The sequence below is a fragment of the Typopeltis vanoorti genome, chromosome 2 (genome assembly GCF_054136105.1).
Source record: "Typopeltis vanoorti isolate ZY-2024b chromosome 2, IOZ_Tvanoo_1.0, whole genome shotgun sequence".
In the NCBI taxonomy this organism is placed as follows: domain Eukaryota; kingdom Metazoa; phylum Arthropoda; class Arachnida; order Uropygi; family Thelyphonidae; genus Typopeltis; species Typopeltis vanoorti.
Window position 1 is genome coordinate 57,746,982 of NC_143550.1, and position 14,872 is coordinate 57,761,853.

At 34.8% G+C, this 14,872-nt stretch overlaps 1 protein-coding gene across 1 annotated transcript in view; it reads right to left on the reverse strand.

Annotated features, from left to right (window-relative positions):
• Window positions 1-14,872, reverse strand: part of LOC150109061 (protein kinase C, brain isozyme-like) — a 689,445-nt gene that overhangs the window by 304,746 nt on the left and 369,827 nt on the right. Inside the window, exon 9 of the mRNA XM_090405188.1 lies at window positions 13,900-14,073. Within this exon, the coding sequence (XP_090261314.1) occupies window positions 13,900-14,073 (174 nt within the window). The remainder of the gene's footprint in view (window positions 1-13,899; window positions 14,074-14,872) is intronic.

Consider the following 14,872-nt stretch of genomic DNA (forward strand, 5'->3'; position numbering starts at 1 on the left):
CTATATCAGTTTGCTTCAATATCATTTGTTCTAAGTGTTTATTAGAACTTTCTAGAACCCTTCCTCATACAAGACTTCCTCACCAGATTAACATTCAAGTTTCTTTCTGTATAGTTCAGAAATTAAATTCATTCCTAGACTCTCTGAAAGATAAATATCCTTCACTTTCTCATTCTGAAATTTACAGAATTCCATGCTCATTGTGGGCTTTCTTATTCTAGGTAGACTAGTTGGCCTACTCAGATTTCTTTAGAAGAACATCAGGATTATATCCTGTTCCATGAGTCTGATATATCAGGTTTGACCAGCATGGGACCTATATTGTTTAACCTTTATATCAATGACATTGTCTGTAGATTGCAAGGGGATATTCAGTTGTTAACGGATGATGTGAAGCTGGGAAGGATTATCAGTAATAGTGCAGATGCGGCAGCCCTGCAAGAGGATTTGAATAAGCTAGATAGATGGGCAAATGAATGGAGTGTCAGTTTAATGCAGCAAAATGTAAGGTCTTGAGGTTTGGGAAACATCGATGGGACATTGCATACTCCATGGGAGGAGTTATACTGGAGGACGTAGGGGAGACAAGAGATCTGGGATTGATGATTGATAGAAACCTGAAATTTAGGGGACATATTGCAAAGGCAGTGAAGGTAACACAGAGGATTGGTGCAATAATGAGAAGGACACTGACCTGCAGAGGTAAAACAGTTATCATTCTGTTGTATAAGACCCTGATCAGACCACACTTGAACTATTGTTCTCAGATTTGGTCTCCAGGATATGAAGGGGATAAATTAACTGTGGAAAGGGTACAAAGGCAGATAACAAAGATGGTTTCAGGACTGTACAATGATAGTTATGAGGATCGGCTGAGGGAATGTGGACTGCAAAGTTTGGTGGATAGAAGAAGGAGAGGTGATATGATTGAGACTTTTAAGCTGTTGAGAGGTGGTTATGGGGTTGACACTGGGGAGTTCTTTCGCTTGGTTGAACAGCGGGAAGGAGTCACAACAAGGGGTCATCCCTGGAAGTTATGAAAGGAAACTGTGAGAAAGAGGACGAGGAGTGGTTTCTTTGCATGGAGGGTGGTTGAACCATGGAATGCATTGCCTGATGGAGTGGTGAGAGCAAGAACGGTCAATGGGTTTACGGAGTGGTGATAGACTTTGTGTTTCTTAGGGGGGGGGGACCTCCCCTCGATGAGTCTTGATAGACTTTGTGTTTCTTAGGAAGGATCTCCCACAATGAGTCTTTTGACTCCATGGAGGTCTGAATAATAATAATAATAATATATCTACTAGACACAGAATTCACAAATGCGTATTTAGGCTTAGGTGCTGGTTTATACTCCTAATTTGTATATTAAGTTTATGTGCTGGAAGAAACTCATGTCAGGAGTTTAATGGAGTGAAACAGCAATAGGAAAGGATTAAAAATAGTATTGAATTCCCCAAATATTTTGTCTTAGTTACAGTGACACTGTAAGGGAGTACAATATAAGATGTAACACAAAGGCAGCATAAAACATAAGTGAAACACTAGGCGAATGGCTGGATTCTTAACTAGGCAGGGGTACTCTCTATGGACACCTGTTGGCAGTCTGGGATGTAAACTGGGATCTCAAAGTATTAATGTTTCTCATATTTTGAGAAATTCTGATTTTGCTAATTTAAAAAAAAAAGGTGCATCAAGTTGGTATTTGCTGCAGTGAAGCATATTAGTTTACTTCCATTTGATTCTGTGTGCAAGGTATCAAAGGCCTGGTAGCTGGCTGTCCTTATCTGTGCCAAGAAGGATCCACTCCCTACACTCTCTGTTCCAGATGTTTACATGGTTCCTTGTTGACATCTGGAACTTATATTATGATCAAACTGGGGGATCTGCCAACATGTACCTTGGAGAACACAAGAAATACATGCACTACCAGAACTATGGTAAGTCAGATCTAGCTGACCATGCTTTAGATATCTTGCACAGAATCAGATGGGGAGAAAAACTACTACTAACAGCAAATACAAACTTGAAAAACTTCTTTAGAATCAGTAGTAGATTAAAAAAAAAAAAAAAAATCTAAATAAATATGGTTGTGTTTAACTTCCCATGATTTAGAAAACATCAATTCTTAGGCCACTTGCACATCAGCTCTGACTAGCTAACAGCAACCATTGAGGGCACTCAGAGTACTTGAGTATTCTAGTCTAAATTCTCCACTTATTTTGTTGTGCGAGTTATTACAATTTTAATATGATATTGCTAGCGATGTCTCTGTGACAGAAGTGAAATATAGCAACTATTTAACTTGTGTTTAATTATTCTCTGTGCTGTATTCAAACCTCATTGTGAAACATACAATTTACTGTAATAAAACAAAAGTTATTTCTTATTGGAAAGATTCTATAAAGCTGTGAAGCCTATGTCTGTCAACCAAACCATAGCAGAAATTGATGCATGAAACACTCCCAGTTTTAGGAAGTTTTCTTAAGCAACAGTCCTCATTTTTGTGTCAAGTGATTTATTTTTGATAATTATTTTTTGGTTATTTGAAATCGAATAGCTTATAAATGGAGCTCTTCTCCTGCAACAAATAACATCATTCATTGACACACTTTCATTGCAACTGTTGTTCAAATTCAAGTTATCTTTTTTTTCCCTATGTTGAGGGCTTCAAAAATGCACTCTGCTCATCCCTGATGTGTGAGAATATTTACTTGACGAGTTAAAAAAAAAAAAAAACAGAAGAGAAGTTTCACTTTAATCGTCAGTTTTATTTATATACTGTTATATCATGCTAATTCTGTAATCTGTTTCATTATCATAAATAAGTTTATTTTTGTTTACCTTACTTATTACACCTATTGGGAGAATGCTGTCATTATGAATATTCATTTTGTCATAATAGAATGCAGCCAATGAGAGGATAGGATGCATGTACATCACTTTATCTTTAGAGAGCATACTGCCATGTAGCTAGTTAATCATGATACAGCAGCCTAAAATAGATAAACAGCAGACAGCAGTAATTGGTTTATTTCTTATCTAGTGGAGGAATATATAGAATTTGAGCATTAACAGTAGATATTAAAACTTGGAAGGCTGAGAAAGAAGTATTTATTTTCCAAACTGTAATAACCTAAATTTTTTTATGCTTTCCAAATTGCCGCTGTGTCAAAAAGACACTGCTGGCTCTATCCGTCCAATGATGTTTTGTTTAAAGATAATTGGAATCCAGAAATGCACTAATGTAGTTATGTGTAGACCTAAAAGTTTTATTTTATTGAGAGTTTTTATAATACTGAATGTTTTCAATGTCTGTTTATAATGGCAAATAAATTCAAGACATTGCTAAGTGTCAGAAGCAAAAAATGTAGCAAAAATAGTATTATTAATAAAAATAAATAAATAAATAATAAATGGTCTTGTATCACTTATAAATTTTTTCTTAACAGTTTGATGAAGCAACAAGGAGTTAACATATTTGCTTCAACACTGGTCATTATAGTTTTATAATCTCTTCATTAGCCATAGCAATAACAAAAACTTATACAATGACCAGATACAGGAATAAACATGTGACTATGATGTAGCAGGCAGCTGTAGTCGAGTACACCCAGGAACATCTGATGAATGAGATATTTGCCTGAATAATGAGCCACCACAAATTTTTTCAAGTCTTGCCTATGTGCATTGAGAATAGTTATAAAATATGGCTAAAAATTCTACTGATAATAAATATAAATTATAGAATGGTTTACATTGAAGTAAGTCATTCTGTAATTTAATCTTTGCATTATGTCTTCTATTCATGTCAATTTTTTTGCAAATGTTATCAGCATATTTTACATGGATGATATGTTTGCTGCTTATCATTATTCCTTCTTTTCCTCTATTGTGTTATTAATATGATCTTTAAAGAAGTCAAATGTAGGAGAAATAGTGGGCAGCCCTACATCACTACTCTATTCATATTGATAAGTTGTGTATTGATATTGCCATATTGAATCTCTGTTTTGATGTTCTGATTATATATAGTGTTAGATCGTGAATGAGGCCTGCCTTTACTAGACAGACACTCATTCTTGATCTAACAATGAAAGGAGCTTTACACCAGAGAAAATACCTGTACTGCTGGTCAATATTGAATTGGAAAGAAATAAGGAAGGGGGGGATAAAGTAAAGTGTAATATATAATTGTATATTGAGTGTGAAGTGTATCATATAATTGTGTATTGAGTGTGTATCTAATTATTAAGTGTATATCTATTTACTTATTGAAAGGGAAAGATTGTGAAATATTTAACATGTGTAATTTTAAGGAAGGTAAACAAAGAAAACATGATGACTAAGAGCATAAAGGGCATGACCTTGACAAGCCCATCTTGGAACCTTACAAGCAAGGATTACCTAATTCTCTGAGAGGAACTCTCTCATGGGATCGCAATGAAGCAATTTGATGCGACCGTGAATGTAAACTCCTTGGAAGAAAAAGGCGAATGATCGAAAGAAAAGGAGAAAAGAGGTGGGAGACAGAGAGTGAAGGACACAAGGTAAAAAAAAAAAAAAAAAACAGGGAAAGAAAAGGAGGGAGGAAGTGAGGATGACCCCCGACTAGAAAGGGAAAGCTCAGGTCTAAGTGAAACCCGAACCATGATGTTTCCCCTTGAAGGATCCAGAAATCCCAGACAAGCACCTCAGATGTTCCCAGCTAATGGCGAAATTTCAGTGCACGTGAATCCAAGAGACGGGAAGGAAAAGAATCTGTAGTGTAAACAAGGATCCAACCAGGATGCACACGTGACTCGCATGTGGTGATTCAGTGAAACAGTGAGCAGCCAGAAACGGTAAGGCAATTTTGTCCTTTCTAAAGTGAAGTGAGAGCGCTGAAGGAAAACACGTTAAGCAGTTACTTAAATTAAGGGGATATTAAATCCCACATAGTTTTAAAACCGAATAAGAAACTCAGAGATTGGAATCAGAGAGTTTCTTGCCGAATATAGTATAGTAAACTATAAAGTATCGGCGACACTAGCGTTAGCCAATGCAAGTGATCCTAGTACGTAGTACAATACCGGGCAGCTCGTTGCAAAGGTGGAGGAAGAAGTTCAGATCGCTATTCTTAGGTATTTTCCATAATGTAAAAACACATTTCCTAGGAAATGTATGCTGTTATTACATTATGGAGGGAGGTCACTACCCAGACCGGTTTCAGCCTTTTTTGAGGCTTCATCAGTGAGTAGCTAGACCAAATTAATACCAAAGGGTATAGCGAAAAGAACTTATGTACTCTGCAAACGAGTTTTCCAAACAGGTACAACCATTAAGTTACTTAAGTATAAAGAGCTAATAAGCTTCATTTCGGCAATGAAAACATTACTTAAATTAAGGGGATATTAAATCCCCTTAATTTAAGGGGATATTAAATATAGTTTACTATACTATATTCGGCAAGAAACTCTCTGATTCCAATCTTTGAGTTTCTTATTCGGTTTTAAAACTATGTGGGATTTAATATCCCCTTAATTTAAGTAATGTTTTCATTGCCGAAATGAAGCTTATTAGCTCTTTATACTTAAGTAACGTTAAGCAGTGTTGCTAAAAGGAAAACTGAAACTAATTTGTTTGTCGGAATAACTTTAGGAACATTGGACTGGTAGTCCGAAGAGCCATGTCAAGTGATTCTTGCTCAATCTAGTATGCAAATGTTACCTTAGCTCTTTTCCCTGAGATTTTGTCTAGATAAATTTGTATTAATTTCTCAAGTGCATGCCATTCTTAGAGAATGATAAATGTGTTAATATGTGAGATTTTCATGTGATATTTTTTGAATGTGGTTTAGTATAATTAAGATAGCAGAAGAATTGATAATTTCATGTCTAATGTAATTTTATTAGTGTAAAATAAAACTTTATATTTTGTCATTTGAAATCCTGGTATTAAATTTGTGTTTGAGACTGACATTTGCCACTCACTAAACCACAAACTGTGATAAAGGGGAAAGAAAGATATAACCAAATAAGAAAGAGAAGGGGCCACGACTGCAACATTTTTTTGAGAGCCCCCCGAACATATCTAAGGTATAATAACTCTAACTGGCGCAGTATAAATATAACTTTGTTAGGGTTTGTTACCCAGGGAAAACCTTACAATCCCTGACCACAGAGAAAGTAGTTATAAGACACATTAAGAGAATTGAGTAATATTAACACCCCAAAGTACGATCTAACAATAGTTATATTATATATAATATTTTATGAATGTCAAGGTTTATATGAATAAAGTATTTGGAGTAGCTTCTCTAGTAAGAGATCTGAATACTTATTCAATGAAACAGCAATAAAGAGTGTGTCTTTTTTCCAAGTATTTTTGCAATTCTGTGTGAAGTATGATCAAATCTCTCATTAGAGAAGCTACTCCAAATACTTCATTTAATATAGTGACATTCATAAAATATATGACATTCATATATATAATCAGAACATCCAAACAACTTATCAGTAGGAAGAGATTAGTGATGTAGGATTGCCCACTATTTCTCCTACATTTGACTTCTTTAAAGATCATATTATCATTGTAGTTGATAGCAGATCTACGTTTTTTTCTCTTGTTCTCCTCCAATAACCTGTTAGTATATTCCAGTCATTCAGTTCTGTAGAATTCTAATAAAAAATTACCGTATTTTTCCGTGTATAAGACGATACTTTTTTCTAACATTTTTAGACCAAAAATTGGGGGTCGTCTTATATACGGGGAGTAACCGGTCGAGAGACCCATGGTTGCTGTAGCGAAACTTCCGGTACCCTGTCTCTACGAACAGGCTTCCATCAATCACTAGCCTTTGTTAACTCTGTTGATTGATGTCATTAACAGCTGATTCTGAATAAACCAATCAGAACTCTGAAATCTCCGAAAATAAAAAAACGATTGTCATATTCTTCAAAATTCAAGTTAAAAGTCATCAATTATGCAAAAGAACATGGAAATAAAGCTTCAGTGAGACAGTTTGGACCTCCTCCCACTGAGTGTATGATTAGACAGTGCAGGAAATAGGAAGAATTATTCAAGATGCCAAAAAGAAGAGAGCCTTAAGAGGAAAACCAGCAAAATAGCCAAACTTGGAGCAGAGGCTTAAGACTTGGATTATGGAGCACTGCCAGAGCAGGATATATGTGTCAATCAAACTTATTCAATATGAGGCAAAAAAGGTTTGCAAGAGAAATGAACATTGTTGATTTCACAGGAAAGGCAAAATGGTGCTTGAACTTCATGAAGAGAGAAGGATTGGCCATAAGAATACGAACCAAGTTAGCCCAGAAAATGCATCTTAGTATATATCTAAAAAATATTACCTAATTACTAAATGTACTTTGAATATTTAAAAAATATCAAATATTTTGATTTGATATAAAAAATATCAAATCAAAATATCTGTTTTATGTTTAAAATATTGATTTCTTAATTTTGGGTTCGAAAAAGTAGGGTTCATCTTATACGTGGGGGCATCTCATACACGGAAAAATACGGTATACATTATTATTATTATTACACCCTCCATGGAGTCAGAGACTCATCGTGGGAGGTTCATCCACAACTGACAACATATTCATCATATAGAATCTTAAAATCCTTAACACTCCTTGCATTAACAACACATTCTGGTGATGCATTTCATTCACTGATAATTCTCCATGTAAAAAATCTACCTCACACTCCTCTTCACCACACTTTTATATAACTTCCAGGGATTTTTTTTACATAATTTCCTGGAAGTTATGTAAAAGTGTGATGACGAGGAGTGTGAGGAGTAGATTTATAATCTCCTCTGGATTTATCTGATAAAACCCTCTCACTAACTTAAATGTCTCTATCATATCACCTCTTTTCCTCCTATCCATCAATCTCTGCAATCCACATTTCCTCAACCTCTTAATATATGATACAATATGGTTACTCTTTGATAAATCTGGCATTCTTATCTCTTTCCATTAGTATAACTGTTATTATTTTTGAAGCTGCCAATCATTTGGGATCATACAAGAATAAAGGATTTTGTTAACAGTGTTAATCTTTGGAGGTTTGGTTTCAATATTTAAATAGGTTTGAAGAGATATTAATTTCTAGTGTTTCATTTAGCTTCATTTGATTAACTGTTTGGTTTTTTTTTTCTAACATTTCTAGTGAATAAGTGTTGGTGGATTACAAAAGTCTGATCTCTCTCTCTCTTGAAAAACTTTATGGGAAAAAATTTATGCCAGATACCTTCTATTTGTTTTTTTTTAATCTTAGTCTCTAGTAATATTATCAGTATTTTTCATAGTGACTGATTAAGGTTTATAAAATCATCATTTCTTGGACAATTTTGTAAAAAGGTTCAATGTTATGTTATGCATATGTATAATCAGAGACATTTTGACACAGTCTATTCATATTATTTTATAAATGTTGATAATGAGCATTGTTAAGGGAAGGGCTGATGCTGGAAACAGTGATGTATGAACTTGGAACACAAAGAGTGCATTTAAATCTGGAGAAAATTATGCAACAAGTAGTGATGAAAAGGAATGACCATGGGAGGAGTCACATCTGAGAAGTGATGTCAGCAGTGATCAGAAATGAACTACTATATTTGTTTACAAATGGCAGAAAGGGAGTGGGAATGCTGTTTATAATACTGTATTATTATTATTGCATGGACATCTCCATGGGGTCCTAAGACTCAGTGTGGGAGATCCAAACTATCAACACAATCTCTGTCATACCTCTCCTTGAAACCATTAACAGACAAAGCACTCATAACTAACTCAGGCAACCCATTCAATTCATTTGTCACTTTCCAAGTGAAGAATCTAGTCCTCATGCCTTTTTAACCACACTCTCTTAACCAACTTCCAGGGATGACCTCTTGTTCTCCCACCTCTAACAGTTGCTAAAATATTTTCCCTTGCATCAATCCTATAAAATCCTTTAAGTAACTTGAATGCTTCTATCATACCGTTTTTTTGCCTAACAACTTTTGCAATCCACAAATCCTCAATCTATCTTCATAGGAAGCATTCCACAGACCACTCACCATGTTGTTGTTGTTTTGCCATGAGAGGTTTCTTGAAGTAACAAGAAAAAACAGAAAGGATAAGTAATACTGTATTTATTCAAGGCCATATATTTCAGCCTGAATAATTACAGGTCATCTTCAGTGGTGGTAACAGTTAATTACAAAACAGAACACAAACAATGAATGATTTGAAAAAGTAAGAGCCACATGATGTTATACATAAAACAATCTAATGATATAGCTGAGTAAATATTGCAATACTGATAATTCATTAGCACTATAAAAAAAATTAATGTGTGATTAGAATAAGACTTTCTTTTATCTTAGAGAGAGAGGCAGTCATTCCGAATTAAGTTTGGACAGTGAAGCAAAACCTCTGCACTTTCTTTGAAAACAAACGTTCAAATTTACAAATATTCACTTTTCTTCCTATCAACAAATTATCAGCAGGTTTCCATCTTTTAAAGATAAACAGTCTCCTCTACCTGATGGCATCTACCAAGTTCCTTGTGACTGTCATTGTTCTTACTTTGAACAAACTGGATGTTTTGTAGAAAAGAGAATACAAGAACACCAATCTTACATTAGCAACAGTAAATTTGAAAAATCTGGTTTGGCACAATATAGAATGGTTACAGACCACAACATCCTGTAGTCTGAAATGTGCTTACTTCATCAGTGTCAGTATAAATTTGAACGTTTGTTCAAAGAAAGTGCTGAGCTTTACTTCACTATCGAAACTTCTATCTAAGATATGAGAAAGTCTTATTTTAATCACACATGAATATTTTTTTTTTAATAGAGCTAATAAATAATCAACATTTCCTCAGTTATACCATTGTGTTGTTTTATGTATAATATCACGCTTCTCTTACTTTTTCAAATCATCTATTGCTCACATTCTATTTTGTAATGAACTATTGTCTCCACTGAAAATGGCCTGTAATATTCAGGCTGAAATATTTGGTTTTAAATAAATAGTATTACTTATCCCTTGTGCTTTTTTGTGTTAATTCAAGAAACTACTCATCTTGTTCGTCACTTGTCTGAAATCTGAAAGAAGGAATGGAGATAGCATAAAAATTAGTAGTAATAATCAGTTTAATGAATAGTACAAAGAGCAGACAAGAAAGATGATCTGCTTGGTGAAGATGATGATGTCATGTCTTTAGACAATAAAAGTGCAGTATGAGCAACAATTAGCTAATGTGGCCAAACAAAATCCCAGGGAGTTGTTTTTATGTGACTAAGGAGAAGAAAGAATGATTATTGCAGGGACAGAATCATTCTTTCTTCTTATTATTGGTTGGCAAACAGGGTAGAACAATAACAATTATGGAGGATATAGTTATGTTAAATTTCATCCCCATGACTGTGACAGCATGCAGTGGGAAGGAGAGATTGATGATGAGTGAGTGAGTGAGCAGAAAGTATATGGGGAATTGAGTAAATGATGTTATAAGGCTGTGAGACTTGATATATCACTGCATTCTGAGAGTGTGTGTTCCAGGGAATTAACAACTACCTTGATATAGATACTTCTTTAACACGATCTTACATATTAGGCCAAGTTAAAAAGGTGTGGAGAGAGAGAGAGAGAGCAAAATAGTTCGGCTTCATAAGAGAGGTGATAAGAATGATGCTTCTTTGAATTATAGCTCAATCTGTATATCTGGAGTTGTGGTTAAAGTGTTGGAGTAGTATTGAGGACCAAGATCCAGAACTAGGTTGACAACAGCATGGATTTGCTAAAGGAAATGTTTTAGCAATCTACTTACTTATTACAACACAGTGACAAATGCATTGAAGAAGGGAGATGAATATACAGTGGTATTCATCTTTCTGGGTGAAAGATGGATACCTGGGCATGGGAGATGATTTCTGCAAAAAAAAGATTTAGTACCAAAATCTTTTTTTTGGTGCTGGCCAAAATTATACGGATAGAAGTGAAGAATTTTCCGTAAGATTTTCTGGACTGTACCATAAGCCATATCAAGTTTGCGAGGTATGGCATGAACGCTTGGATCAGTATACTGATCCCTGTGTCGTCGAACACCGCAGTAGCAACGTCTGTTACTGTCTCTTCTTGCATTGCTTTCAGTCCTCTGCCAGGTTTAACTCCTAGTGATCCAGTTTCTTCAAACTTCTTAATCATAGCTCTCAGTGTTACAGCTGACATAGGACCTGAACGCAGGTTATGAAGCCTTCTAAATTCCCAAAGGGCCGCTACGGAAAAACAACTTAACAAGTAAAGCTCGCTGAGGCAAGGTAGGACGCATATTGAGCACAATTTGTCAGTCATTCAAATAACTGCCTGAACATTCTCAATCACTTTTTAAGTGGAATTGGTGGTGCTGCTGTCACGTACGCACAGTAAAATTTGCATAATCATTTTTACCTGCATTTACTTCAAATATTTGACTGCTTTCGGCTCTGCCAGTGCCAAAATTTCCCCTATGGGCGACTTTTGGTACTAAATATTTTTTTCACGGAATTCATCTCCCCATGCCTCCGAAAGTCTCAATATATAATGTGGTCTCATTCCGTGTATTAGTTTTAGCTACAGATACCTCCAAAGAGGGAAAGGTAATTTATGGCCACCCTGTATAATATTTTAAAATTTGGAAAGTAAAGATGGGATGCAGAGTATACAATAACGACGATTTCTTAGAGAAGATATTGTACATAAAGCTAAAATTAGGGGATGAAATGCTAAAATTGTATTGACAGCACAACAGATTATGGCAATGATGCAGAGGACAATAACATATTCACCACTGTGAAAAGACATCTGGTCTTCGATATGGATGAAGAGATATTGGAAGGAGTCTAGAGATGACTGAGGTTGTTTCTTGTCTCTGAAATGTGTATGAAAAAAGACTGAGAAAGATTCTTCATACTCAAGAAAGATTGGAGTATGAAGAAACACGAAGAAATGCAATGAGTCTAGAGGATAGGATAAAGGTAGGAGATATTATGGAGACATATAAGTTGGTAAGAATTTATTACCACATTAATGTGGAAGAAGTTTTTCATAGATTTGGGGAGATGAGGAGAACACAAGGCCATCCTTGGAAGCTATAAGGAAGGTATGAGTGTGTGTGTGGGGGGGGGGGAGTGAGGAGATGATATTTTGCATGGAGAATAGGGGGGTGATTGAAATGAGAAAATAACAGTGTCTGAATATAGGCTGTGAATGCATGATTTAATGAGTTATTTGTGTGATAGCAATGAAAGTTTTGACTTCTTGGAGGTCTGATGATATAATAATAATAATTTTCCAGAGGTTGTGACTAATGTCATAAGCTCATTCAGGATCCTAATTCTCTGATTATACATTGATCTTCAGTGTATTTTTTGTGCTTTTAATGTTTAAATCACAAAAAAGATCTGAGTAAAGCATTTTCAAGAACACAACTGAGAGATTATAAAACAGTTCACTACTGTATCTAATAAAAATTTAGCATGCATTATGACTGACTATATTGTAATCCTATAGGACAAAAACTGCAGGCTACAATAAACAGCAAAATATATTTAAAACAGATCTGAGATCCTAAACTCTTCCATGAAAATATTCTATTTTTACTTTAAAAGTAACATTTAAATTAAACTTAATTTATTAACTGCAATTTTGAAGCCATGGATGTTAACATGACTACAAAAGCATGTGTAACACAAAGCTAATAAAAGATATAATCACATATTTTATTAGTATGAATCCTTATATATTCACTTTTTGTTTTAAATTTCTTATATCTTTGCTTTTTATTGAGTTCATTTTTATAGAAATGCAATGAATTTTGCCATGGATGCTATTTTTTTAATTTGCCAACATTTGCTTATAATTCATTACCTGAAAAATGAAACAAAAGGTACTTTTGTTAGTTTTATATATGGATATTTTCATTAGTTCAGTGTTACAACTGCACATGCCAAACATCATAGGTGTATAATAACCTCAAAACTAACCTATAATAACCTATCAAAAGTTGCGGTGCTAATATAATTTTTATTTAAAGTTTTGCATTTAAAACAAAAGTGGACATATTCATTTTAAATGAAATATATGAGATAATTTCAAAAGTTCAGCACAACATATTCCTGTTATTTAAGAAATCACATTTACAGGCCTTCAATATTATCTTCATTCTGCTATCCAATGTTAGAGTAAGTCATGTTCCTTTCAACAAACTTTTTTTTTTGTGGTTGAGTTTAATAAGTCATGTCATTTCAGCAAAAACTTCATTGATAATAGTGAATAATTTCCCACAGAGTAGTTCTTGCACACAGCAGGTGGGGGGGGGGGGAAGAACACCCATCCAAACTTGTCCAAAGATGTAGTACTTCATATGAAACAGGTGGCCTTGTATTGTCATGCAAATCCACAATATCTGACATGAGTCAGATTCTGCTTCCATTCTGAAATCTTATTTCACAGGAACAAGAACCCCAGAAACAAAAAATAAGCACGTTGTTTTTACTATGAATGGCTTACAACTGGCATGAAGGTGGAAACTATTAAATCATCCCTGGCCACACATGCAACATATGTGGTTCAGTGCCTGGCTCAGTTGTGAGCTGTTTGTCTGTGGGTGGATTCGAGAGGGGATGTAATGGATGTTGTTTTGATGGTTTGGGCCTCCCGCAATGAGTCTGCTGACTCCATGGAGATACCCATAATAATAATAATGTGCAGAACTTTTGAAATGACCCTCTGCTATGAGTATAAAAAACTTCATTTCAATTATTAGTAAAGTAAAAAAAACATAGTAAATGATTCAGTTTTGGTACTCTGCACTTATAATTTGTTTCCTAAAAGTGCTACAGTCATAAACAGTTTTATTTACCATAGTTTGAAAGCAAGAATGTAATTGCACAAGGAATGGAGGTTTGTTAGCTAATGCTAATACTCTCTTTTCTACCATTGCACATTCAACATCATCATCTTGGATGATTATATCTTTCTTCAAAATTTTAATAGCATACAGTTCATCTGTACCTTTTCTTTCTGCTAGCATTACCTATATAAATTTTAAAAAAAAATCAGATATTGAAGAAAGTATTTTATAAAAATAGTTTTTAAAATATAAATTTAAAAACATTATTATTTATCAATTTTTTAAAAGCAATATTTCTATATGAATACTAGAAGCATCAGAAACAAGTGAAATGAAATGGTTGTATTGATTGAGTTTGTTCACCTAAAAATTGTTGGAAAAATGAGATGTTTGGATAAGGATGTTTTTCATGAAGAGAGAAAGGGTAAAAAGTGAGTTGGAGGGCTATTAATGGCAGAAAAAAGTCCATACAAGGTAGAGATGCAAGGTGGAAACAGTGGCAATGGTTTTGAGATGGAATGGTTGACATAGTGCCAGCATGGTTGGCAGAGTGGTTAGCATATCCACTCTCCAGCCAAAAGGCTGTGGGTTCGAATCCCGCCGTGGGCATGGATGTTTGTGGTTGTCTTTCGAAATACTAGTGGTGGTGGTGGTGGTAGTCGGTAGATGGCGTTGTTGTAGATGCAGTGAGGTGGTGGAGTTGTAGAGCATGTGCTCTCCCTCGATGAGTCTTTGGACTCCCTGGAGGTGTCAAATAATAATAATAGTGAATAAAATGAAATACTTTGCTGAATGTTGCTATAGTAAGATTCGAACCCACAACCTGTTGGTTGGAGAGTGGGCATGTTATACACTCAGGCAACCTAGATAAGCAAAGTTTGGTCAAAATAAAAACTGGGCTTCTCCTCACCTCAAGCATGTTCAGATGTTGCCTACAAGTTCTAATAGTTCTTTGCTAGGATTGGAATTAATGCTGACTAAA